This window comes from Lathamus discolor, chromosome 6 (assembly GCF_037157495.1).
Source record: "Lathamus discolor isolate bLatDis1 chromosome 6, bLatDis1.hap1, whole genome shotgun sequence".
NCBI classification, from domain to species: domain Eukaryota; kingdom Metazoa; phylum Chordata; class Aves; order Psittaciformes; family Psittacidae; genus Lathamus; species Lathamus discolor.
In genome coordinates this window covers 10390103-10417920 of record NC_088889.1, presented here as the reverse complement: position 1 = coordinate 10417920, position 27818 = coordinate 10390103, and the positions used below count along the sequence as shown (strand labels likewise).

The 27818-nt window shown below is 43.2% G+C and overlaps 3 protein-coding genes across 8 annotated transcripts in view; 2 read left to right on the top strand and 1 right to left on the bottom strand.

The window, feature by feature from the left end:
* The window catches only part of TTBK2 (tau tubulin kinase 2), a 104174-nt gene extending 96347 nt beyond the window's left edge, over positions 1–7827 (top strand). For both annotated transcript variants that reach the window (XM_065682721.1, XM_065682722.1), the window contains one exon: positions 315–7827. In XM_065682721.1, the coding sequence (XP_065538793.1) occupies positions 315–783 (469 nt within the window). In that variant the 3' untranslated portion in view covers positions 784–7827. The remainder of the gene's footprint in view (positions 1–314) is intronic.
* A 3445-nt stretch (positions 7828–11272) lies between these two features.
* LOC136016080 (uncharacterized) lies at positions 11273–14717 on the bottom strand. Its single transcript, XM_065682723.1, has 2 exons — positions 13990–14717; positions 11273–12340 (listed from the first exon to the last, which is right to left on the bottom strand). Exons 1-2 carry the CDS (start codon positions 14459–14461, stop codon positions 11682–11684), a joined length of 1131 nt encoding a protein of 376 aa, XP_065538795.1. The 5' UTR covers positions 14462–14717; the 3' UTR covers positions 11273–11681.
* Positions 14718–14811: 94 nt separating this feature from the next.
* The window catches only part of CDAN1 (codanin 1), a 32823-nt gene continuing 19816 nt past the window's right edge, over positions 14812–27818 (top strand). For 3 of the 5 annotated variants that reach the window (XR_010613490.1, XM_065682716.1, XM_065682720.1), the window contains exons 1-9: positions 14812–15111; positions 18152–18852; positions 20399–20623; positions 22844–23037; positions 23468–23587; positions 24545–24623; positions 24997–25117; positions 26140–26249; positions 26945–27034. Coding sequence is in view for 4 of the 5 variants with exons in the window: in XM_065682716.1 (XP_065538788.1) it covers positions 14845–15111; positions 18152–18852; positions 20399–20623; positions 22844–23037; positions 23468–23587; positions 24545–24623; positions 24997–25117; positions 26140–26249; positions 26945–27034 (1907 nt within the window). In the remaining variant the exon portion in view is untranslated. The remainder of the gene's footprint in view (positions 15112–18151; positions 18853–20398; positions 20624–22843; positions 23038–23467; positions 23588–24544; positions 24624–24996; positions 25118–26139; positions 26250–26944; positions 27035–27818) is intronic. The other 2 variants (XM_065682717.1, XM_065682718.1) reach the window with 2 other exon arrangements.

Here is a 27818-nt window from a genome sequence, read left to right as displayed (position 1 = left end):
TGTACCCCTCCAAAACAGAGGCAGTAGGCACTGCATTTTAGTGTACTTCCAGCACCACCAGGAAATCTCAGTTATCCTGTAGACATTTAGGCTGTTTATGTGAGTGAGGTTTTGCAAATATAAATATTGTGTTGATTTGAACAACACAGAATCCAAAGCCTAGATCCAAACACCTCTGTCTTGTAGGAGAGTTCAGCTCCAGATGCCTGTTCTGCAATGAAAGATCATCTCTACTTTCTAGTGATACTGTGTTTCTATATGAACTTCAGTGAATAGATGAGAACAGAAATAATCTTTCTTCATTTCTTCTTAAGGTTGCGCAGATACAGAGTCCTAGGGAGTAGCAGCTCGGACTCAGATCTTATCTCACGTCTGGCTCAAATCCTACAGAATGGATCTCAGAGACCAAGGAGTTCTACCCAGTGTAAGAGTCCAGGATCTCCACATAGTCCAAAAACACCACCCAAAAGCCCTGTCATCCCCCGACGCAGTCCCAGTGCCTCCCCTAGGAGCTCTTCCTTACCCCGTACTGCCAGTTCTTCTCCGTCCCGGGCTGGGAGACCCCATCATGATCAGAGGAGTTCATCCCCACATCTTGGGAGGAGTAAATCACCTCCTAGCCATTCGGGCTCCTCATCTTCTAGGAGATCCTGCCAACAAGAGCACTGCTGCAACAAACCAAGCAAGAATGGTCTGAAAGGATCTGGCAGTTCCTTCCACCATTCCCCAAATACTAAGACTCCCATAGGAAGGAGCAAATCAACCACTAAGCTTAGCAGATAGGAACTGGGCCTTGACAGGTATAGAACCTCCTCTTAAAGTTGATGCATGTTTTGTCTGTGTACTGTGTATTTAAAAAAATAATCAAAAAATATATTAAAAAAAAGAAGGTGTTGAATCTGCGCTTTTAAAAGACAGTAAGCATCATAAACTATTCATAAGAGCATTCTGTGTAATTAAGTGGCCAGGCATTGCCTAAGAGCAGGCAGCAAGCGGATCCACAAGAGGGGAAGTAGAGGCCAGGATAAGAATGACTAGGTAGTCAAAGAGGTGCAATGTATTTAGAATAAAAAATATCTCTAAGGTGAGTGTTTTAAAAGGATATTTATTTCTATGTTTTTAGTTTACCTAGCTAGAAGATTTTGCCTAATTATTTAAGGTCTTATGTAATCAAGGAGTACGTAAGAAAAACCTGAAATGGTTGTTCCCAAAATGACATCATCACATTGGGAGATGAGTGCTGCTCAAGCATGTCTTTGCAGTTTAAAAAAAGCACACAGTTTTGAAGGCGATGGTATTTCTACCTTTTAAGTCTCTTCCATTTTGAGCTGCACACATCTCTAAGTCACTCAGTGCTTATCTTGTCCCCTGTCTACGGTGGCACAGATTTTTTTACCTAGGGAAGTATCATATACCTTGCCCCTTCTTGACACTGATAACATTAAAAATTTAATATTAACATTCCCCAAGATGGTTTTGTAGCTGTGTTCTTTAGAGATGTGTTTACTACTAATTAAGATCGAGAAGCTGATTCTCAGTTACTTATCATATACTTCTTTGGGAGTCACAGTGTGGTTCTTCAGCCGATGTTCAGTAGAATCTGGAAAAGCATTCCTCTCTAGAAAATGAGATAAAGGAGGAGATGTCTGCACTTCACTGAATGTTGCAAATTTACAATAAATTGCAATGTAAGTTAGAAAATAAATTAGAAGACTAAAGTAGCTTTTTTCCCTTAGCTGCAGAAGGAACCCTTGTCAATGCTGGCTTTTGTTTTTCCATTAGTTATGGATCACTGAAACCACTGATCTTACCGGACAGAGCTGATTACCAACCAAGATTTGCTTTTTTGATTATTTGTTTTATAAAAACTTGAAAATGAAACAGAGATGGGGAGATTGATTTGTGAACTTTGTAAGCTTTAGATGACAGAAATATATTTAACACCCTTACAAAATCCGGGTAAAAATATTAGTCATAATACACAGAAAACAATCTGAGGTATCTTTTATGTTGGATTATTGTCATTCTTTTGCCCAAATGGTTCCCTGATAGCCAAACGTTAGTGTCTGTCACAAAAGTCCATGGTGTCTTAATTCCTCCAACTTTGTTTCATAGGTACCTAATAATCCCTTGTGCTCTACAGGATCTCTGTAGGGAACATAATGGTACAGCACCTTTTGCTATACTCAGAAGAGAATAGCAGGCTCGAATAGTTAAAGAATGCAAGCCTGAGAAGAGTGCAGCCAGCTCAGCTGTCTGTGATTATCCCTGGTGTAGGGATGCTGGATGCATAGGATACTTGTCAGTTCCTGATCTGCTTGCTGTAGTCATCTGCCTCTCCAGCCAGCATCTGTGCTTTTTTGTTTAACTTCTGCCAAATGAATACCTTTGGATTAAAAAGGGAATATTTTTGTCTCTGAGTTAACACATTCTAATGCTGCATTAAAGCTGCCTTGGAGCTGCACTGAATTTCACTCGCATTGTCAGACTATGCTGATTTTGTTTTTTTCCTTTTCTTACTATGAATATGTGTATTGTTTCCATATGTAATGTAGCACAGTGTGGAACCTTAATTTCATTCAGGTTTCAAGCACTACAGATGAATGCAATAGGTAGGATATACCTGCTTTTTTCTGAAGAAACTGTACCATTGGAAAGTCTATTCCTTTGTATTATATTGTATAATAGGTGCTATTCCAATAATTGCATGTCCTCATGGTAAATTATATAATATAAATATTTATATATATACATATATGTATATGCTTATATAAACTCATTCTTTTTCATTTTTCATTTGTAATTTATGGACCACAAATAATGCAGTTCCCTTTCCGTTAGTTCCTGAGTACTTTTGGCATTACATTCTGTATTTCCCCCCTAAAATTTCTGGAATGCAAAAATTCTAATAGCCTTTATACGTTGGTACAAGATTGAAGGACTGCTGATTTCTCAACCAGCCAATGTTTTGTCTTGCAGCTTGCTTTTTTCCTTTATAATTTTGTGTGTGCATTTGCATATGGAAAAAGAACAGAGACTCAAAGGTATTTTATTTTGGGTTACAAGTAGGGCTTGTGGTTACTAATTTTTATTTCATAATGTGAGTTCTTAATTGTTCTGAATACTCATCATATAGGAGCAGTGGCCGTCAATGAATACCCATGACATGAATGTGGCAACAACAAATTCCATAGTTCTCTTCCTGTTTTCCTCATGTTTCTTTACAGTATACCATAAAAAGAATTTGATGCCATTGTGATGTTTTTGCCCTGGGCACTGCTGGAATTATTTGTTAAAGTGGTGTGGCAGCATATGATCGTTTTTCCTCTTGCTTATTTCTGAAAAGCATTTATTATAGTCTCATAAGCTTATTCCTACGTTAACATGGTCAGTTTTAATAGGTACCAACTTTATGTATCCTTGCCTGAAATGCTGAAGTTGAGGTGTTTATATTTTTCTCTCCAGTGTGGCAGGATCCAAAAACAGGTAGTTGCTTTACAGGTGAGAAAGAATATAACACCTAAGGCTTTTTTTTTATGTTGTCTTCAAAGTAGAGATGTGTCCATTATATTACACATTGCTATGTAAAATAAATCAATGCTGTAGAAATTCACTTGTACTTGAACTACTTGCCAATGTAAAAACAGTAAACTATGCCAAACCGGAGAGATTGATTGATGACCCAGGCTTCTTTCAGTGCATAAAAAGTTACAGGACTGTACATCCCCAGTTGCTTTTTGCTGTGGATCCAACAGGATCTAGCAAGAAAATAATGAAGCTATGAATGGAGAATTGATTGTGAATAACTTATCTTGAACTGCCTGCTCTTCTGCAGTTTTTTATTGCTTGATATCCTCCCACCCAAAGTTTACAGAACTGCTTACTGTAGTCTAATGTAGCAATCAGTTAATGTAGTTAGGTAATGGTCAGCTGATCAACTCATACATAAATATTAGCTTAATATTTCTAGAGGGCCTGTGTAATCATCAAGAACTCTGTAAGCTTCAATATTTAAATATGCAACTGATTGTAAAAACACCAATGTATATGTGTGTGGCCCTTGTGCAGAGTGTGAATGAATGGTTTACAGAGGATTAACTGCAACAAATTTTCAGGGATGGGGAAGATTTTTTCTCCACTGTACACAACAGTTACAGTTATTCTGCATAGCACGCAACAGCTTACACAGGGATTTTAGCTGGGAAACAACATAATTCAAGGAGCTGTTGCTTTGTCCTCTTCAAGCCTCCGTTTCTTTGGAGGGCAGTGCAATGGAGCCATGACATGTAGCAGATGCAGATGCTGCACACTCATTTGTCTTTATGGTGTTTCCTGTGTTGTGGCCAGCACTTTGGAGCATTTTTAGATTTCTTTTGGAGAAATTGAGGCATGAAGCCTTTAAACTAAAATAGAACTGACATTTCACACAGACTTGCGCTGCAGTATTGCATGGTATAATCAAAGTTGCAGCCTCAAAAAATCTATGTTAATAAACCTCATTATTAATTACAAATGTTAAGTAAAAGCCTGTTAAAAGTAATAGATGGGATACAGTAGAGCAACACCATCAAGTTGTAGGATGCTAGGCACCTATCTACTACTTGAGCAGGGTTGCTAAGCATAGAAAATTTCGCTGCTCAAAGGCAGGAGCAATATGAGCTCTCAACTGCTAGTTCTATACAATTATTCAGGATACAAACTCCTGCAGAGTGACACAGGGCAGTCATCACAGCCACCAGCCACATCCTGTCTTGGAAAATTGGACATATTCTAGCCTTGAAAGTCTGCATGTTTGAGATCAAGCTTTCTCGCATACCTCACTAAACAGCCTTGATGTAAAGGGGAGGATCTGGTCCTTATATTTAAAAATAGCTTGAAATATTTTTCATCTGGAAAAGATTTGCAAGAGCTCTATCATTTACAATTTGTAGTATTACAGTATTAACTATAGCTGGTAAAACACACAATTTTGATTTTTATATATATAAATACACATTTGTACATAACTGTATCTATATATACACTTATATAGATACTGTATATTATATAGAGACATATATACATACATACATATGTGTGTATATACATATAGATAGGAACAGTCTCAGCTATTGCATCCTGTTTACTGGAATTCATTTGCCAGAGTGAGATGAGGCTTGTTCTGTCTTGATTTGCTCTGATCTCCTCTTAATCTAATTTGCTATGAACTAATTCTGATCCTATGTCTTTTCCATATTACAAGGTCTGATCCTATAGTCCTACTTGGGCAAAACTCCTGTAAGTCCTTCTTATTGCAGTAACATTTATGCAGTAGTTGACTATAATGCTTCTAAATACTTTGCATTTTCTCTTCCATGAGAATGTAGACAAAGCCACGTACAGTACAGACCCTGTAGACAGAATTTTTCCATAATGAATCGGATGATTTTGCAGAACACTAAAAGGCAACAATTCTGGTAAGAAGAAAGTGATTATTCCAATTTCTTGTAAGAGTCTAATGGCAAATTAGGGATATGTGCCTCCAATTTTTATATAGAAGTTAAATGAGAGGAATCCTCTGAAAAGAAATGGGAGAATAACAGAGAGCTCAAAGTCAAACTGCTTTCTCATTATAGGCCTGTAATATATTGATCTTAGTTTTTTCATGCAGGACTGATCCTGTGAGGTGATGAGAGCTGTGCCTGTCTTGTCAATTCCATGAGCAAGGGGCTACTTAGGTGTCTTAGGTTACCACCACAATTCCCTGTGGCACAGTCTCTGTATGCTTTTCCACTCTAAGGAGTGGTCATAGAACTGTCAGCTGTATAACGATGATTATCCATGACTCCTTTCTTCAGTTGATAAAAGCTTTGGATGCTCATTCCTATTTCTGAAACTTGTGGAACACTTCTTTTTAGAACATTTTTATTTTACTTTCTTTACTAATCAAGTAGGCAGTGAACTAAAGGTTTTTGTTTGCTGTTTTGCTTTTGGCTCATGACATTGGTTGCAATGACTGCAATTTTCAGTAACCAGTAATGCTGGTAAAAGGAGGTGAGCTTCAGTGTTTTGACTACATGCAATACATAAGCACGGGTCATGCATTTCCTACCTAATACATGCAAATCGCATAAACACACATTTCACACAGGAATACCTCAGCTGGCCGCTTGATGCCAGTCTTTCTTTCCCTACATAGAACATCTGTAAAAGAGAAATGATGTAAAAGGCAGCCTGGATTGTGTGTAATAATGGTCTGAAATTACCTTAAGATACTGTCCAATGCCAAAAAAAAATTATTACTCATTTTCCTGTGGTTTAAATAATCAGGCTTTTAAATACTAACCTTTCAGGGTTTTGTTTTGTTTTAAAGGAAAAATGCACAGGAATGCTGTTTTGAAGTCTCATGTAACTTGGCAATCACTCTAGCCATCTTGGTTTGAACATGCAGGTTGATTTTTCCATTGTGAGTAACACATTCTTTCTTAACAGTAATAGTGACAAAACCAAATGTTTGTATATGTCATTGATGTATTTTGCTTCTGTTTCTCCTCAACATGAAGAGGTTGGATCCTTGGGAATTCTCGCTGTTCTTGTGCAGATGAAACTTTCATTAAAATCAGTGCAGGATCTTACTTTCTTAAGGTTTTTTCCCCTGTTTAGGGACTGAAGGAATAAACTCCCTCTACAAATAGTATATATGAAATTGCTGTATTTTAAATTGGGAAATGCTTATTTTTTTTATTACTATTATGACATGACATGCCTTTTGATCTCCTTTCTGTAAGAATTACTGCTGACAGCTGGCTTTAGCCAAGAGTACAAAGTGGTTTCTTTTAAAACAATACTCATGAGGTCCTGATCATCCACAGCTGTCTGTGGGAATTCAGCTGGAATTAATTTGAGTTACAGATGTTTGTTTCCTTTTGAGTTCATTTGATCTTTGACCTAACTTTTATACAAAGGACATGTAATGACAGCAGACCAGCATGCTTCAGATGATAGAGTGTAATTAGTTTGGTCTGCCTGGCTTCACATCCTTTTAAATCTGTATCTGCTGTGTTGAAGGCAAGATCATAAAGGTTTGACATAAGGTGAGGTGGTGGGATTTTTATGTCCATTTCACATCTTTTTCTTATGACTAGAGATCTGGGTTGCCTGCCTTAGCAGCCTTCTCTGCATCCTCTTTTCTTTCTGTGGCTAGAAAGCAAGATATGAAATTCTTCCCCAACTTTTATTTGTATAGAGGCATCCTGGAGATGAGCTGCAGTGCTTGTGCTAACTGATGTCAATTTTCAACTGCTCACCTATGATTACCCAAACCAGTAAATTGAGGAAATCACCAGCAATGCCTTCAGACAAGTACTGACTTTTTGAAGCTGCCAAACAATGGCTGCTAACTAAAATCTCTGGGCAATACCACAAAGAATGAAGTCTGTATAGTAATTAATAATACAGTGTCACCCCCACAGAAATTAATTACTCAGTAGTAAAATCTGCAATATGATTAAATTAAATGGAAAGTAGTTCCAAGATTGTTTATTACCATTGAGGAAGACAAATGTTGAGTCCTTCAAATTCTCTTGCTCAGTAATCGCAGTTCTCTTCCCCTCCTTGGAAATCTTCTAAGCCATTCATTTCCTTTTAAGTTTGCTCAGGCACTCAAGAACATAAAGAGTTAATGCCCTTGTAATGGTCATTTGTACATAAAGTTGTAATTATTTATTTTCTCATTTGTACCATATCAAGGCTTTGTACAATGTTTTAAGTTTTGTTTTAAAATTATTTTGTATTTTATTTTTATAAACTGGTTCTAAATAAAATACTCATTCAGCATGCAAAACTTCAGTTCTGGTGGTGGTTGTATAATTGATTTATTTATAAAAGCTTCACTTGATTTTTTTCCCCAGTATTTTTTAGTATTGTACTAAATACTAAACTGTGCTTTACTTTAAACGGAGAAAGTACTTTGATAGTGATTTTTTTCTGTTATAAAAAAGCAAAAAGCAAGTGTCTCTTGGTGCTACAGGAACATGAGTCAGATGCTCATATTGCAAGTCAGACTGATTGGATCGATGGAAGTTTTACTGATTTAGTATGTTCATGTTTTGTGTATTAATAAGAATAGAGAAACTCAGCTGGCCTCCTCATAAACCTCCCTTTCTATTTGCTCTTGCTGTTATCCATACTGTCTGTATTCAGCCAAACAATAAATGATCATCACAGCCAGATCTGATCAATTTTAATAACAATATGATGGATTCTAGCCTTGTCATTCTGAAAAGCCGGCTCCTGCTACTTTTTAATCCCTCCCGAGCTGAAATTCCTTATTTAGTCAGAGGCCACCTTAATTTATTTTTCTGGAGATGATCAGCTGTCTGGATATAGTCACTGCTTTTAGAGCCTCTTGAGGAGACCTGTCATCCCCTGTGCAATACGCTGAAGTGGGAGATAGCAGAGAAATTGACAGAAGTTACTGAATCTGAGCAGTATGTGCTATATGGAAATGCAGAGTTAACCTACCAGTTGCTCTGGTTCTCTCCAAGATCATTTCTTTCTAGTAAAAGTAGAGTATAATACACCATACGAATTTATATTTGTGGCTTATGTGCCTGTATGTCTTAGTCCGTAAATGCTGTGGAAAATACTGCCTGTGCTTTGTGCAGCAGAATGAGGTTTTTAGGGAAGTCCAGAAGAATTGGAGAAAATTCCCTGGATGTCTTGCTCAGCATTATCACCATCACACCTTGTATGTAAGGCAAATTGAAAGCCAGCTCTGCCCCAAATCATTGGCAGTATTTTCAGTAAAGCTTCATGACCAGGTCATTAGCTCTTATCATTGTATAAATAGCTCCAATTTCTTCATATGACAGGAAACAAATTGGGAATTAATTTACTCAGTAGCATTCCAAGAAAACAATGTTTCATCTTCTGTTAAGAGCAGTCAGAAATTTAATGGCACGCTTCTGAATGGTGTGTGCTTTTGATGCTCCAAACAGAACCATCATTTGATCACAGGAAGAGCTCATGAAGAAACAGCAATTTACATATATAAATATATACTCTATATATAATGCTAATAGAATAGCATTAATTTGAAGATGAAAATAGCAAATTTGCACACTCTGTACTGGTGACAGGTAGCTCAGTATCTTTTCTTATTTAAAATACTTAAATGTGGATCATAACAGAAATGGAGGAGTGATTTTGATCTGGCTCCAGTATACATTAGCGGTACAACTGACAGACTGGGGGGGAAAAAGCAAGACTGAAATAAAGATGCTGTGGCAGATTGATGTTGGGGTCTGGTAGTTGTCTGGCCACTGAACTGTCTTTTACAGTCATACAGGAGATCCAACCTACCCACTCTGTTCTTGGCATCTTGCTGTGCTTCTCTGCATTCATACTGTAGCTGCCTCTCATTTAAACCTATACTTGAACATTAGAGAGCCATGTAGTGTGTACACAAGTTGGCTCTCCCTAGAAATGCTATAGTAAGTGAAATTCACAAATTAGCAACTGGAGAAAGATTTAAAACACTAAAAGGCAGACAGGTAGGAACTGGCTGTTGTAACCCGGACAAGCTCAAACTGCTGCCCAGAAGGACCAGGTAAACTTCAGATCACATTTTCCTCATCTACCCGGAACGTCACAGTAGCATTGGCTTCTTTGTCCATGAGAACACAAATGAAGGGTGTCTTCTGCAGTTACAGCAAACAGTGCTCTAGAGAGCCCATCTGTACAAATGGGGAGAGAAATAATGCTTCCAACAGGTTAATTTAGAAAGCTTTTAACAACATTGACTCAATAATCAGGATTATTCTTTCCCATTTTTAAAACCAGCAAGTGAGCTAGTGATACCTGTGACCTACACCATCTCCTTTTGTTGAGGTAGACCTGAAAATGAGAACTGCCTTTACTTCAAGGCATTAATCTCAATTAACAATGTGCTGTACATGTACATGTTTTAATTTTGTGAGGTATTTGCATATTTTACACTATAATACTGAAGGGAAACACTAACAACATGACCACCCTGTGTTCACACGTTATTAGGCAGCAGCTGTCTGGTTTTGAGGCATCTGTGTCTGTGGTGGGCACGCCATAATGCTTTAAGGGCAGAAGTAAAAGACAGCTCTGCCAAAGCCGACTGCTGAAATGATGTATCTTACCCTATGATTATGTGTTCCTATGCTGCTAGGAGAGGGACAATTGGGTTACAATCCTCTATACCATTTGTAGTTGCTGAAGTCTGGCAGCAGGAACATTTGTGCCAAATGACTGGAAAACGAGGCAGCTAGTCATTGCTATGGGCCAAATCTATCCATAGAACTTTAATACCGGTGAAAATGCTTAAAGAGGAGGATCTGCATGAGTTTTCAGGTCATCAGACAAAGTTGCAGGTGAGAGGGTTTTTGTTTCCTCTCCAGTATCGGCACAGGACATAGGAACACAGCACCTCTGCTAATTTTGAATTGTGCAAAGTAGAGAAATATATAAGCGTTAAACATACCAGGCTTAAGCACACCTCAATAGTGCCAGTGATCAGCTTTGTCATGTCTAAATGTGAAAAGGCGATTTTTCTTTTTCACATTAGGATAAAATGATTCCTTCATGCTTTTTCAGAGTTGACACTTAACAGGTTACTTTTTGCTCCAGCTCTTGTCTTTATTCTTCCTTGATACATAGTTAAGAGAATGGAAGATTCTATTCATCTCTCCAACAGGTAAAGATGAAAGCTTCATAAACTATGCAAAAGCATTTGGTCTGTCTGGAACAAAGGCAGCTGCTGCCTCCTGACATTTGTTGAACAGCAACTCTAGCTTCCATTTAATGTAAAACAATGCAGAAATTTCTTTGGTTTCTGTATTTCAAATGTTTTGACATTGATTCCAGAAGGCTTTTGAAATCTAGTGAAGACACAGCCTGCTTATAAACCATACAGGGAAAACTTATTCCATGTTAAAACCAGGCATCACTCATCAATTACTATTTTTTGCTGTATTTCTCTATTTTAACCATGTGAGAAGAAAGAGCCTACCCTGCTAAAAAAGCAAAGTGCCTAATGAAAAGGTGCTTTTGACAAGCTGGGAATGAACTACAGCCAACTGGAACAATGCTGTATGAATTCTGAGGAGCACATTCATATAACAGCTCAGTCCTAAAACATTCCTAGAGTAAGCACAGATTTCAAACTCCTGCAATGCCTTGCACAGCTCAGACTTAAAAGAAAAACCACAAGAACCACCCAACATTATAATTACTAGAAAAAGCAAGTACTTAAAGAGTTAACAACTTTTGAGGTTTGTTTAATCAAAAAATGAAGCAACTTTTGTAAGACAGCTCCTGCCCATCAGTAACCAGTGTTACTTTTTACCCCCCTGTCATGCCTTTTATTTTTGAAAAGGTCACATTAAACAAAGGATGATACAGACAAGAGACTTAGTCAAAATAAATGTTTTTTGTTTGGTTGGTTTGTTTAGAGAGTAAGAGAATAAAGAAAATAGAATTAAAATGAGCCAGCTTCAACAGAGTTGGCAAACAGGAGACTGGAAATCAGTGTTCAATGCCACCTACAGTGAAATGTTTCCCACTGTGAAAAATGTGGGAGGCAAGTCCATTTTGCTCCTTCAAAGTCACAGGCCGGAGCAGAACACACAACAGCACCTAACAGCACAGTCACTTTACATATATTCAAGTTTTTACATATCTGCAAAGCAGAAGTAGTAGCAGCCATTTGGATGTTCTTTCTTAATGGTTCTCAGGGGGGGCCTGGGAAACTCGGAAGAACCTGGTTCTTGTGACATGGAGCTGGAGCTGCAGCTGCTGCTTCTGCTGCTGCTTCCAGCCACTTGCGCTCTTCCTCTCCCCTCAGCAGGGGAGACCTGGGGGGACCCTGGGCTCAGGTACCCAGCCGTGGTTTGAGTAGAGGTGGTGGCATATGTGGTGGGGCCAGTGTTGTTTTTCACATAGACGTTTTTGATAGCCACAAGCGTATGTGCCATGATGCTGAGGCTGTTACTCAGATCTTGCATGCCTTGCTGCAGCAGCCGAAGATTGTGGTTGACACTGTCAAAACCAGACTGGATCACCTGCATCTGGGTCTGTTGAATCTGCACCAGGTCCTCTTCAGTTATTTCATTTTGGTCTGCCTGGGACCTGCCTTTTGTTTTGGCTTTTACTTTCCCAGAGGAACCACCGCCTGATGTCCCCAGAAAAGATAGCTGTTCTTGGCTAGGTGGAACCACTGCCATGTCCTCAGAGCTTTCTTCTGGCTCTACCACCTTCACTACTATTTCTTCTTTAAGGTTCATCTTCTCAAGACTGGATTGATGAGATGGGCCAGGATCATCATTAAACCCTAGAGGAGAGGGAGGATAAGGAAAAGCAAACAAGAGACAGTGAGAAACTTCATGACCTCTGTGGTCAGTGAAATGTGTTCTCATCCACTAAGCACTAACATTAGTACTTGTAGGAATGAGCTATGTGGTGAAGGGATTAACGAGGTGTGGTAGCTGCAACACCCTGATGCAGGCAGAGGCTGCTTGGCCTTTAATGCTGCCTCAGGAGGGTTGAAGAGGAAGTGCTGCTAGTGTTTCATGGTTCTGTTCCTTGCACAAGACCCAAAGCCTTTGAGCAGCCTGACTGAAACGCTCATTATTCCTCATTTACATACAACAAATATACCAAAGGTCCCTTCTAACCCAAACATTCTATAAAGTGAGAAAGTGGCTTCCCCCTCCCAACATCTATGGCAGCAGCAACGTGTAATTTGACAACAGTCTCACTTCCACTTCTCTCAAAAGTATAAATTTGACATTGAACTCTACCTCCATGGCAGAGAATGAGAATACGACCTGATTGTGCAGATAAATTGATGGGCTCACTCCTCTGTCCTCCCCAAAGCAGGGATGCCTCTTTGGTAAGATGTGACCCTCCCAATACATTGGATGATATGCAAGTGGAACTAAACTTAATGAATTACCAATGAGTTTTTCCATATGAGCTCAATTAATTGTTGGCTACCTTTGTACTTTAGCACTAATGCAGGAAATGAATTTATCAACAGTAATTCCTAATCTGTATTTCTGTTGCTTCAGTAAACCTCACTATTTGTGAATCTGTAATTGTGGAAGTTTTTATTGAACGTGACCAGACGCACAGTGTGGAACTGGTCATGATCAGAAATCAAGCCTGGCTGCATCCAGCTCCTCCAATCCCTGAGGACTGGCTGCAACAAAGAAGGTTGATTTTCTGTCAAATTTCTATACTCTGAACACAACAGTCCCCAAAGCAAGATGCTGCAACTCGCACTGCATTATCTTTGATGCTTTTAGAATATTTATTACCTCAATAAATGTGAAGAAAACCACAAAGATGCATTCACCAGCTAACCATGTATTTGCATGCTACAGATCCCTTACCAGCCCCACCACAGAAGCTGAGTTTTAGGTTCCAAGAGACAAAGTTCATGCAAGCTCATTTCAAGCTCTATCTGCACGTGGTAACCAGTAACAGCATTACCAAAGCACTGCAATTGCAAGAAACCCCTTGGTACTGGAGCTGATCTTTTCAGCTCACTAATGCAGTGTCTCTCTGGTACACACAAACTTACATCCTCGCAGCACTCTGTACTGCCTACACCTGCACGCTGGCATGGCTTTTTGTGTTTGCAAAAGTAAGTGAACACAGGCGGCTGGGTCTACGAGACAAGGTTTACTCCTAGGGGCTGTTCTGATGCACTTTTATGACCAACAGCACGAAACGTCCGCGGTGTGTGTATGCACATGTACGTTTCGCACTTCAACGACAGAAGGCAGGGATCCAAAGCAGGCGCTCTCAGGCAGGGCTGGTACCTGCATCCCGCAGAGCGCACGCACTGAGCTCCCAGCCCGCTCCGCTCAGCGCCGTCCCTTCCTGGACACCGGGAACCGGCTGCTGGGACTCCCGCAGGGAAGGCACCGGGGAGAGGGTCCGGGGCAGCGCGGCAGGCGGCGGTCCCGCACTCACCCATCTCCCCCACGACGGCGCCGGGCAGCTCCAGGGTGTCGATGCCACCCACGATGGGCACGGCCTCGGCGGGGAGCAGGGAGCCGTAGGCGCGGTGGTGGTGGTGGTGGTGGTGGTGACGGCGGGCTGGCGGCGCGGCAGCGGGCGGCATCTCCTCAGGGGCCAGGAGGAGGCCGAGGGCAGGGGGGGCTGGCGGCCCGCAGCCCTGCGAGAGACGGCACAGCTTGCTGCGGTCGCGGCGCTTCAGGTCCCGCCAGCGCTTCTTCAGGTCCTCCACGTCGCGGGGACAAGCGGCCACCGGGTTCACCTTGTGCCGGATCAGCTCCCACACCTTCCGCTTCTGGCCCGGGGAGGCGCGACCGGGCCCCGCCGCGAACAGCAGCTGCTCGTGCTTCAGCACCTGCTCGATCAGCACCTCCGTCTCCGCCTCGTTGAAATTCGCCTTGCGCCGCTTCGGCGACTCCTCGGCCATCCTCCGCCAAAGGGGGCCGGGCCGAACCCCGCCCGGTGCCGGCGGGAGGGCGCGGAGCCGCGGCGAGGGGTGGCACCGCTGCCCCGGCCCCGGCCAACGGCCGCCGCCGTTAGGCCGGGCCCCGAGCCCTGCCGGGGAAGCAAATACCGCGCATGAGAGGAAAAGACGCGCCCGGGCCGGCGCAGGCGCCCCGTGCCCCGCGTGTTGACATGGGGAGGGGGCTCGGCCCCGCGCCCGGTCAGCAGCGCCCCGCCCCTGCCCGCCTCCCCGCCGGGAGCCCCGCCACCGCCCGCCGGCGCCGGGGCGAGGAGGGTGGGGACGGGACCCGACGGGCCCGCCCCGTCGCGGATTGTGCGCGTGCTCGGTGGCGGCGGGAGCCGGGAATGGCGGCCGTGCTGGAGCTGCTGCTGCAGGAGGAGGTGGCTGTCGCTGCCGTGGTGCGGTGGCTCCTGCACGGTCCCGGCCAACGCCCAGCTGAGGTAACGCGCGGCGGGTCATGTCGTCCGCTCGGCCTTCCCGCCCCCCGCCCGCCCTTCCTTCCCTCGCGGGGCGGCGGGGCCGTGCGTGAAAGTTTGTGTGCTCCGGCCCTGGGGGCGGCTGCTCCGCGCTGCTGTGACGGGCGAGTCCCGCGAGGGACAGACCGGGGCCCGGTGAGCGGCCAGTCTGCGGCCGGGGCATGGGGCCGAGCTCCGCCTGTAGTGGCGGGCGGGCTCTGAGCAGCGCGGCGGGAAGGCGAGGCGGCCGGCGGCGCGCTGCCACCGGCATCAGTTCAAGTCCTCGGGGCCGAGCTCGGCGCCGCTGAGGGCGGGCGGCTGGGGCTCCGGGTTGAGGCGGCGGGGGGTTGGAGAGCTGGCGGTCGCTGCGCGGGAAGCGCGGCGCGGAGGCGGTGCCGGGGCCTCTGGGCTCGAGTGACCGCGGAGGCCGGGGGCAGCGGAGGGCAGCGGGCGTCTGAGGGAACGCGGGGGCACGGGCGGGGGCGCTTCCCGCGGCTCTGGCGGGGAGGGTCCCGGAGAGAGCCGGGGGAGCCGGGGCACGGCTCAGGCCGCAGCGCTCGGTGCGACCGCCACCGCGGCTCGCGGCCGGCTCCTGGTCCCGCCTGTGTGTTGGGGAGGATCTGTCGGCGCTGGGAGACGGTTCTCGTGGGGTTTGCAGGCTGCGTTTTCTGATGGGGTATGGCTGGGGAGCTTGGGTGCCTGCGGTAGTAAGTGTGATTGTAACCACAGGTAGACTGTGAGTGCTTGTATTTCACCGATAGCCATGGAATGGTTTGCTTTGGAAGCGAGCTTAAAGATCATCTAGTTCCAACCGCCTGTCACAGACGGACACCTTCCACTAGCCTGTAGTAAAGCATATTCTGCTTAAGCCCCTCAGAGCATGTTACATAGTGATCAAAAGCATAACTCGCTGCTGTCACCCACATGAGTTACCACTCGCATATCGCTGTCATCCTAAACTTGTGCGGGAAGAACGGACCAAAATTTAAAGTTGTCTTAAACTGTGGCTTGCCGGAGCAGACCTGTGGTGGTTTATGAAGCCCTGAGCACTGCCAGCTCAGTAGCACTGTGCTGGGGAGGGGTGTGAAGGATAAAAGGCTTGCAGGAAGCTTGGTGGCTGCTGACAGGTTGCTGTTATCTGGCCATGGAGGAACCAGAATTCTGTTAACTTGCACAGAGAAGATGAGCGAAAGCAGATTGTGCTCCGGAAAGCCAGCTGCAGAAACTCATGACCTTGTGCATAGCACAGACTGCAGGTGGTATTGTGCCTCTGTGCTAAGGGAGAGAGACTTTTTAGCAGGGCCGGTTGGGATAGGTTGAGGCGTGATGGTTTTAAAATAAAAGACGGGAGATTCAGCCTGAACGTGAGGAAATAATTCTTTACAATGAGGGTGGTAAAATCCTGGTACAGGTTGCCCAGGGGGGTGGTAGATGTGCCATCCCTGGAAACATTCAAGGCCAGGCTGGATGTGGTTCTGAGCAACCTGATCTAGTTGAAGAGAAGCCTGCGAGGAGACCTCGTTTCAGGCTCCCAGTATCTAAAGGGGGCCTATAAGGATGCTGGGGAGGGACTCTTCGTTAGGGACTGTAGTGATAGGACAAGGGGTAATGGGTTCAAACTTAAACAGGGTAAGTTTGGATTGGATATAAGGAAGAAGCTCTCTACTGTAAGGGTGGTGAGGCACTGGTATGGGTCGCCCAGGGAAGTTGTGAAAGCTCCATCCCTAGTGGTGTTCAAGGCCAGGTTGGACAGAGCCTTGGGTGACATGGTTTAGTGTGAGGTGTCCCTGCCCATGGCAGGGGGGCTGGAACTAGATGATCTTAAGGTCCTTTCCAGCCTTAACTATTCTATGATTCTATGTCCCTGCTCATTTCAGGGGTTTGGACTAGATGGCCTTTGAGGGTCTCTTCCAAATGCAACTATTCTATGATTTTATGATTCTATGGGAGGCACCCCAGGAAATGGCAAGCTACATTTTGCTCTAGCTTTCATGGCAGTTTTGTACTGGAGCTGGTAAGGAGTTGGGTTTTCCCACACCTTTGTGGATTGTGTTCTGACCTGTGTTTTTTCACGGAGCAATGGAATGCTAAAGCAGTGAGCCTTGGCTGTTCGGCTTGTTATCCAGGCAATGCTGATGTCTTCTGCTTCTCCAGGAAGCTGAATTGGTCTCATACTGTCACTTGTGAATTTCGGCATAGGTGTCGAGGATTATAGGAGTCCAGTCATGGCCACACTGTCACTGCCTGGTTTCACTGAAAAACGCCCTTCAGAAATAGCATTTGCCTTCTTGACTTTGCATCTAGTGGAGGTATGAACGCAAATAAACAGGAATATGACTGCAATTACATCAATATTAGTAAGGAATAAGTTGCTGCCTCTGAGAGGTGCTTCTCATAAACATCACTGAATCCAACTTTGAGGAAGGAGAGACCTGGTGCAGTGTTAGAAACAAAAGAAATTATACCCAGTGTGCAAAAACTTTGAACTATGCATGTAACGTGAGGTCTTTTTTGACTGGATTTACCCTTTAAGATCACCACCAGCTGTTTAGATTTTAAATGTCTTGAGTTTGTGTTTTGGTTTGGGTTTTAGGTTTCATAAGTATAAACTTCAGGTACCTTGAAGTTGCACCATCTCTGTTTCGACCTCTGTGAGGTCTCATGGGAGCAAAATAATTTAATTGAAATGGAAGAGCAGCTTTAGTCTTGTGTTTGGTACTGCAGGAGTCAAAGTGTTTGAACGGTTGTTGTTGCAGCACCCCTCTGTGGAAGCAGGTGGCATTCCTAGAGAAGCGGGATGGAGAAGTTGCAGATTTTAGATTTTCCTGTTGAAATTAGCTGCTTCAGTCTTTGAAAAGCTGGTTTAAGGGTGCCAGTTGCTTCCAGTTTTCACTGGCCATAGCTTCTGTGAGCATTAGTGATGTGTCCATGGAACAGGTCCACTCTTTCCCAGTCGGAGACCAGAGTGAATGACTTCCTCTGAAAACTTCTGATTAAATGGCTTGTGTGGAGACTAAGCTTCAGATCTGTGAGCAGTGGTAGCATCCCTTGAATTTCAGTGACCTGCTTTGACAAGTCAGGTTGTTTTTTTTACTGGGTATTGCAGTCCCGCAGTTACTAGTTAAAAGAGTGGGTGCATGGACAAAAGGAATCGGGCAGCTTCTTTATGTTAATGCTTTGTCCTCTTCCCTTGCAGGAGAACCACATCCATGAGAAGCTCGTATCTCTTCGTTTGCTTCAAAAAGACTTTGTGCCTTTTCTGCTAAATTTTTTAAGGGAGCAGACCAGCCAGATCCTGACTAATGGACCCTCTACTCCTGCTAAAACTCCTAATTCCAAGGCCCATGGAAGCCAAAGGACAGGATCAGAAAGGAGGGCAGGCCATGCCACCAGCAGTCGTGTGCAGCTGTTTTCCCAAAGGACTTCGGTAACCACCTGCACCACAGATACCAGCTTTTCTCCTGCTGTGGCATCCAGCAGCTCCTCTTCTTTTTCTGGGTCAAGCCTATCCAGCCCTTGTGGTGACTTCCCTAGCATGGTCTCCAGCAGCAGCCCAAGCTTTGGATACAGTCCTCTGCTTAACCACTGTGAGAAGCGGTCATCTCAGAAAGCCAGCTTGGGCAGCTTCCTCACAGCCACACCTGAAGCCCTGCCAGCAAGACGAGGCCGAAGGAAAGGCAGCAGCTCAGTCAATGCCTCTGGCCGTCCGGTAGCTCGGGATCTGGGGCACTGCCTTACTGAAGAGGAGGATGGAAAGAGTGACGGTGCATCGTGGAGCTTGGGGAGAAGAAAGCGGAGTGAAGTGCCTCCTGTTTCTGCCAGATCCCCACCCGGCCAGCTAAATCTTAACAACTTGGAGGAGTTTCCACCCATGGGTGCTGCCTCTGGCTGGACAAAGTAAGAGCAAGTCTGCCTTGTTGCCTCCTTCAGATTGTGCTGCAGGTTACTGTTCCTTGGTTAGCTTATCCTGTTATATGTGTCCAGAGGGAAGATGCTGTAGTAAACACCACTCAGGAGCTGGCTATTGGGCTCCTTGGTCACCTACTTTGTCACGGTTGCCATGAGGGGAATATCACTTCAGTGGGTAGTTGGATTTCCACTTGGTGAACTCCCCCAAGATGCCTCTTTAGCCTGTCACTTGTGATGCTGCCTGCAGCTCTCTGGAGCACAGACCAGCTGATAGGAAGCTGAGTACAACTTTGTCCTTGCATGTTCTAACAAGTCAGCGTTATCTTGGCTCTTCTCATTTCTTGTTTAACACAATAGCAATTGCTAATGAAGAGCAGTCCTGGAAGGCTCTTCAGCTTTACTGATGCCAGCAGAAAAGCTTTAAGATTGACATTCTGTGATTTCTGGTAACAGATGTTAGTGTGCAGCTTCGTTTGTGCTGTGTGATCATGGAAAGAATCTCTTTGGTCTGCAGCAAGCTTTGGTCTCCCTTGTGACTTTGGCTAAGCTTTGGCTTAGCTTCCAGGCAGCTGTGTTGTGGTTGCCTCAGTCCTTTTTGAGATTTTACTCTTTAAAATCTTCATTACCAAATGCAAGGCTTTTGTGTCAGCCTGTTTGCTTCATGCATGAGGCACTGGGCTCTGAAAGTGGACTTTCTAGCTGGACATGCAGAATTGCAGCTGAATATTGATAGGTCTGTGGGTCTGTACAGCAGGTGCAGATGCTGGGTCTAGATGATGCTTTGGCCAAGGGAGATAAGGTGTGTTTCCAGCATAGCCAGTAAGTCTTTCTTCCTCAAGTGCACCATGTCCAACTAGGGTAAAGAGTGAGGAAAGAGGTCACCGAGTGTTAGGAAGTCAACACTATAGTGATTTTGAGAGCACCAAAGCAACTAGTATGTAGCAACCAGCATTTCCTTGAGAAGTGTAATGCTTTATGTTCCTGTATCTCAGTTCCAGTGTGTCTCTTACTGCATTACAGATCCTCTTCCAGAAGGACAAATCTAGGCAGTATGTGCAAGAAGTAGTGTGTTTCTCTAAACTTAAAAGGACCTATGGTAGCTGAGGAGCCTGGACTCTTCTGATAGACAGTGGCAGCTTGATGTTTGGTTTTAGGGTTTTTTTTCTTGTATTTTTCTTTCTTGTGGTCTTATTAGAAACTGCAGGTGAATTAGTTTCTTACTAAAACTGAGTGGCATATTGTGTCCTCTCAAAGAAGTTTGGAGGAGTTGTGTGGCAGTGTTACCTGTTCTGTGCCTTGCAGCAAGGTCAGCAGGCCGCTCATAGCAGTCTGTAGTTCCATGACTTTTTCTTCAGTGACCACACTAAAGTCAGCAAATAGGCACACAGGTTAGAAATTCAGTATTGTGACTCCATATCCTTTTTATGTTAGCATCAGGCTCTTCTGGAAGAGTTGCATGCATATCTTTCTGGAGACCTAATGTTTCTGTTGTTGGTTAGCTTGATTTCAGTGGAATTGCTTCTCACTTTTTCAGCAAAAGCAAACCATCAAGGCGAATCAACCCAACTCCTGTAAGTGCCGAGCGCCCCCTCTCAAAACCAAAGATGTGCTTTACTTCTACGCCTGTCAGCCAGTCTCCAGCTGCTCGGTTTTCAGCTGGGGCAAGCCTTGAGGCCTTTACTGCTGTCCAGGAAGGAAACCTTACATCTGTGATAAGCAACAGCCTTCAAGAGGAGAGGGAGATGCTGAAGAAAGAACGGTATGGTCTCAGCAGGGTGGTGATAGCTTGTATTGATTCTTAATTATTTTGTCTTAAGGTCAGAGTGGAGATGACCAGAAGAATATCCAAAATAGATATTGGGGACCTTAAACTATAATTTGCCTAAAACCCAAGTGTGATTTTGGTATCGGTCTAGGATATTAATGCAGTTGACTCGTGTTCATCATTTTAGAGGGATGCTGGCTCTGGAACCATGACCCTCACTGTATCTTCAGGGGTTTAGTCAGTCCTCATTGCTTTTGTAAGATTGCCTCTTCATGGGCTTGCACACGTGGCTATCTCCTGTTCAGCTTTCCTTAGATTGCACAGGCAAAGCAAGTGTTTTTGAGCTGGTGTAATTAGGCTGTGTTTGAAGATTGTGCATGTGATGGAAATGGTAGTCTGGTCTGCAGAAAATGAGTTAATGATGCAAATGTTGGGAAAGTGTTAATGATTTTTCAGGTTGGCAGACTAACAAAAGCTTGCAGTCAGAGAAAGCAAGGTGTGGGTAGGGTAAGATTCTGTTTTAAAAGTTACTACTGCAGTTATCTACTGAAAATTATGTTTGCGGGGAGATGAGGTGAATTCGAGCTTCTAATTTTGTCTCTGCTGTTCAGTCACTGTGTGGCTTTCGTCCTCTAAAATGATTATCACTGTTAGTCTGTGAGGACTGATACTTCAGGGAAAAAAAGCAAAGCATAGCAGTAAAGAAACTGTTGTCTATAGCTTGTCAGAACTGTTGCTCTTCTTTGTAAATTTTGTTCTTGGGGAAACTCCTCAGGACATGTGGGTGGAACTCTTTTCCTGCTAAGCCTTGCAATTTACTTCAATGGGTCCAGAACTGGATGAAACAGACCCAGAAGAGTCTCACAAGTTACTGTTTGTATCTAACCTGTAACAGACTGCTCAGAATTCAAACCTGCCTCTCTAGACTTAAGTGAAATACCTGTTGCAGTCTGAACTCTACCTGAATTCTCCCACTTAATCCCTATAAATGAAAGTTGGTAAAATAGCAGCATGTGGGGTGGGTCTTGCCTGTGAGGTGTTCTCATCTGACTCATCGTGCTTGAGAGTTGGGAGATGCTGTTGTGTCCTCAGAGGTGGTGGTGAAGTGAGGAACAAAAACTAATACATCCCTCAGCCAAATGCATTGCTTTGGGCAAGGTCAAAAGATTAAATTCATGCTGACATAGATGACAGTACTGAGGCAGAAGAAAGCAGAGTCTAACTGCATTATTGAAGTCTTACCTTGATAGGTTTACAGAGTCCTTAATAAATAATTTTTTTCAGTTCTGTCAGTCAGGTGCTTATGTTCACTGTAAGGGAGATGTTACTAAATAACCTTTTTAGACCCATTTTGGGACTAATTCATTCTTCATTCCAGCAGTTCCACTTGACATAGGCCAATAGAAAAAGTGCTGCAGTTAAAAACATATCTTTCTTCCCCACAGCCTTTAAAGTGACTTTTAAAGACTGTAACTTTGAGACAGTGGTAAGAAGTGGTATGATGATCCAAGTGCTGGGTGTTCCACTGGGATCTTTAACAATGATTTCATATTGCTGTTACTGGCTTTTTTCCTCCTTCTCTGCAGGCTGTGTTTTGGATGTCCTCTGTGGGTATCTTTTTTAACAGTATTTCTGTATTTGACTGAATGATCATTGTTGATTTAGAATCCAGCAATTAGTTTGTTCCTTCTGTTGTTTAACTTGTCAGTATGGGATTTAATCAGTTGTGGCATTGCCTTTCCACTTAGTGGCATTGGATCTTCTCAGGGCATCATTAATGTAGAAATACCTCTGAAGGTTTGGATATGAACCATATTTTCATAGATTTTGTAAAGTGTCTGGCTGTCAGAAATTGTACATTAGGACCTGGTCTCTAATAGATTCCATGTCCTTAACAAATAGCAGTTTAGATGAGAAGCAATAACATTGGTTAGTTAGATAATTTGGTCAAAGTGCCACTCTGTTTTAGCAGAGTTGGAATTTGAATGCCGTTCTTTCGAGTCTTTTGATTGTTAGCCCCAAGATCCTTTCTCATTAAGGAAAGATGAGTTAAATTACTATCATGCTAAAAGCGGCTTTAGATAGTGTAAGTAACATGGATAGTTATTACAGGAATTCCTTCTTGCTAGACTGCAATGGAAAGACCTCTTCTGGCCACGTGGCTGCTGTGTGTCATCCTCAGTTACATGGTGTGTTGCTGCTCTTGAATTTCAGGTGCAAGTTGCAGCACCAGGCATCTTCTCCTGCAGGGATATCTCTTGATCCTGCTACTCCTACTAAGCCTAGCTACACTCGTAGTGCTAGCCTTCTTGCTGAAAGCCATCTGGTGACCTGTGCAGATGTTACTAAAGTTTCCTGCAAGAAACAATTGGAGTGTCTGGCACAGCTCTATTCATCATGTATAGCAGGTAAAGATCCAGAAGATGTGAGACTGACCTTTCTTTGAGCTTTGGACTTGCATGTGTATTGGGAGGGAGATGAGAAGTGTAAGTTGTGGGGCAGTTACAGTGTACCAAGAAATAACATCTGGAAAAATAAAATAAGCCAATACAGTTATTAGAATAAATGAATACTAGGCAAAAGTTTAGGGAAGGAGGTGAACCTGATGCAGTACTCTGAGCTGCAGTAGGCTGAAGTTGTATGGTCCTGTCTGAACCCAGATCCTTCCCTAACACGTCTTTCATATGATACCCGTACTTATTTATACTGTGGCTATGTGTGGGGAGGGAGTTCTTTGCTGACTGTGCAATAAAGTAGGTGTTTATCTTTTCAGCTTTGTTTATTAAAGCAGGTCAATACTGAATATACACCCTTAGTATCTCATTTCCTCTGTTACAGAAAACCTGGTACCAAATATTTTTCTGGAGCTCTTTTTTGTTCTGCAGCTGTTGACATCTAAAGGCACTTCTACTGCAGAAGATGGGGATAGTGACCTTGAAGTCAATGAAAGAAGTGAAGGTAAGCAGTAGTATTGAGGGGAAAGAATGTTACTTCCATGGCATGATAATGTGATACAGAGCAGTTCCCTTTAGCTTGGACAGTTCGTCTTAAATTCTGTAAAAGTGCCTTCTGACCACTAGGACTCATAGAATCATAGAATCACAGAATAGTTAGGGTTGGAAAGGACCTCAGGATCATCTAGTTCCAACCCCCCTGCCATGGGCAGGGACACCTCACACTAAACCATCCCACCCAAGGCTTCATCCAGCCTGGCCTTGAACACTGCCAGGGATGGAGCACTCACAACCTCCCTGGGCAACTGATTCCAGTGCCTCACCACCCTAACAGGAAAGAATTTCCTCCTTATCATCTGAGATGCTGGCAAAAATCGTGTATGTATGGGAAGTGCTTCCACAATATGATAGAGTAGGGTTGTAGGTAGTTTGTATCTGATTTTCTGTGATGGTGTCAGATTGCTGTAGCTTCTTGTTAGTGCTGACTTTCAGAGAGAGGGATGGATATGCTAAAGTCTCTCCTCCACTGGTCCTTGCATCTCAAAAGTGCTGTTGATCTGTTACGAGCTGCTTAAATTTAAGGTTGGATTAGAAGTGCACAGGATACGTCCATACAGATGTGTATTTGTTGGGGTTTTTTGTCAAATTCAGACTTAGCTTGATGCAGTGAGTGCTTTATGGATATAAAAAAAAAAACAAAGAGTAGCTTTAAGGCAAGACACACACACACACACACACACACACACACACACAGATGCCCCAGTTTGTCTGACCTGTGTTCTGCCAGTCACTGATTCTTAGGGCTGAGATTAGGAACGAAATCTCACCAGCTACAGGAACATCAGTTGATGCCTGATCTACTTTTTGTAGAGAGTTAACTTTCCTTGAGAGTTAATTGTTCTTTTAGTTTATGAATGGTGATAGGTGCTGTTGTTTCATGTTTCTTTTTTTTTCTCCTTAGATGCATCAGGGAGACAGCATTTCCAAAGTGTGCACAATTGTGTTTATTTTGCTGTTCAAGTCTTGGATTATCAGTATGAGTGAGTTGGTTATTTCTTTTTTTTCCCCTTTGCTTGTGTCTGCCAAAAGTGTGTGAGATTAAGCAAGTGTGCTTGGATTTGAGAGCTTTACCACTTACAGGCACAGGGTTGTTAATTTTCCCTCAAAACATACAACTTGACACGGATTTGGATGTCTCTGAGTTTTCCTTGCACTGATCTATCTACTGAACTTCAGTCTAATTATGCAAGAATGCTGCATCTCATGACTTTCCCAATAAAAAATGTCCCTACAGATGCTGGGTGCCTGGGGCTTAGAACTCTGCTTGGTAGTCTCATGAAAAATAAGTGTTTCTTTATGTCTGATCATGTGTTGTTTATGTCTGTCTGTGTTTTATCTGTGTTGTCTTGGCAGAATTATTTCCCGTTTAGAAAAGGGGATGCTGAAGCTTTTGGCTGAAAACGAACGGATTGCATCTTTTTCTCCCAGCTTGCATGAGAGGCTCAGGCAGGCTTATGAAAGCAGCACAGCCAAGGTAAAAATTGGCAGATCTCAACTGACTGTTGCTTCAAACCTTTGTGTTGTTGCTCCTTTATTTGTGATGGTTTTAATGTTAAATCTTATTCCTTCCACTGTATCTTGTTGTGTCATCTTTGGCAAGTATCCAAAAGCTACTTTTTTTTCTGGTCAATGGGCAAGTGAATTGCTAGCTCCAGTTATGTTAGCTCTGATTTGCCACTGGTAGCCTTCCATTGTGCTCCAGGCCCTGACCTCAGCCAGTAAATCTGACAGCATCAAGTTTCACTTTGGAGATCCCAGAAGAATGGTTGGTTAGGTGCAATATCAGAATGTAGTTTGGAAGGAGTGAGGTTGTTTCATAGCTACAGACTCCTTTTAGACAAATGAAGTTTAGTGGAGATAATGTAGCTTGTAAAAACTGGTTTCCTGATCTAATAATTTGGGTTAGGGAAATAAAGCTGGGTGATAAGAATGCCTATTTTGTATCTTGTATTTTGTATCTTGTTTCCTCCATCTTTTAAAAATGGAGACTGCTCTTGGCAAAGAAAATACAGTGTATTTCTTGAGACTAGGGCATGTCAACAGCTGAGCTTTTTAGTTAAAGCTGTAGATGGAGGTCTCTTGTTACTTGAAGATGTAGACTTCTCAAACAGGAGAAAGAATAATAATACAGGAATTGGCACCTACTATCCTGTGTTCCCTGGAGCCTTACATTGAAGGTACACTGGTGCTGTTTGCAGATCATTCTTCCTTTGCTGTATCTATATTAGTTGTAATCTGTTGTGCGCAGAAATTTCTTAGACAAGATGCTTCCACTCATAATGTTGCTTCATTCTGCCGCTGTAGTGTAATGTAGGTTGTAAAACTGTTCGTGTGTACTAGCAGTTAGCAACTGGGATGTGGCTATTGTCTGAACAGCTCAACTACTGATACTTGGTTTCCTCATCACGTCTTTTCCCTGCTTTTTCTAGGTCTCAGATTGTTGGATAAATTAAGAGACTTATGTTAGTCTAATGGCTGCCTTTATATTTTTCACAGGTGTCTCTCCTGCTGCCATGCTCTGTGCAGTCTGTTTCCTTCCAGCCAGAAACTGACAATCGCTCCAACTTCCCTAGTGACAGAGCATTTCACATATTTAAGAAACAAAGGTAAATTTCTTCTACTGTTACTGTATTTCTCACAGGGTGTAATCTTTCCATGACTGTGAACAAAGGGTATTAAGAATGTCTCATGTATTCTACATGCTGTAGAAAAACTTTGATTTTCACCTCAATTAAGAAGAAAAAAGAAGTCTTTGTCCATATTGACTGCAGGAGCTAAATGCCTAATGTCTTTAGAAAAGAACAGCCAAATTCTTCAGGAGTTATTGAGACTTATGGCAAATGCCAGTACAATGTCACCCCCTGGATTGCTTCTGCATATAAATCTGGTATGCTTTGATTCTTCCTGCCACTTCTCTCTGTGCTTGCAGCAACAGGGTGAGGGGAGCATGGCAAGTTGTCTTGGTCCTTTTTTCTCTCCTCATAGGTGTAATTTCATGTGTCTTATTCTTTCTTGCGTCTCGGTCTTCGTTATGTCTGGTAATGAGTGTTTTCATCATTCCATCAGAGCTTGGCCATAACAAGCTTAAGCACTTGCTGTCAGAGACATGAAAAATGGAAACTCACTGAAGTACTGCTAACATTAATGAGTTGTGCAAAGGTATCTGAACTCTTAGAGGCTTGAGTTATTTAATCTGAGATAGATTTTTTCTGGGGGATTTAGGAGTGATTGAATATTCAGTTGTTATTACTTCAGATTTTGGAGAGTGGGAATTCATGCCCTTAAATATCTTGATTCACAGGGATATATTTTACGAACTGCTGCGTGAATGGGAGGATAACCATGAAAAAACTGGCTGGGACTTTGAAAGAGTTTTGGGCAACAAGATCAGGTAGGAGTCTTTTGCAGCTTCATATAGCTCTTTAAGGTAGCTAAATTTCTGGTGCAGTATGCTGGACTTGGCATCTGAAGTTCCATGTTCTCCCTGCAGCCTTCTGCACTAATCTGTAGGAACCTACACTGCTTGGAAGATACTCTCCATGTACCAATTTAAAAGTATTAACTGTTCTGTTAAAGAGACAAGCTGTAAATGGCAAGGGCCTAATTTGATCAGTCTCTTTCTGTCTGTGTTCTCTGTGACTAGCAGCAGAGAGCCACTCTCAGAACCAGTATGTTGTAGTCTGAGCACTGTGCATTTCATGTTTCCAATGCCTCACTCCTTTTAACCATGTACAAGTGTATTATATTCTCAGAAGCTTTTAGTTCTAGTTATTTCAGAGGAATCTAGTGTATTTGCTCTGAAAACAAGATAAATGTCACTCTTTCTGTTTAAGCCAATTGTTTTATTCATTTATTGTTTTATCAAAACAGAGTATATATGGGCTTTGAAGCAGTTGCCTTGCAGGTTTCTGTGTTAGTCTTAACCATCAGCCTACTCAATTTACATGTATGTAGGTGACTTTCACTGCAGGAGCAGAGCAAGGCCCGTGTGGGGTTCAAAGCTTTCTGAGATTTAAACTGGGCAATTTTCTTTCTCTTTGGGCATCAGAAGTACTGCTATCGCTGTTTTCTTACTTGCATATGTGTGAACTCTCAACTCACTGCTCTGCAGAGGGGAGCGTAAGAGCTGAATGAGTTGATTTTCTTCCTAAATAACAGCATTATTGCAGGAAGTG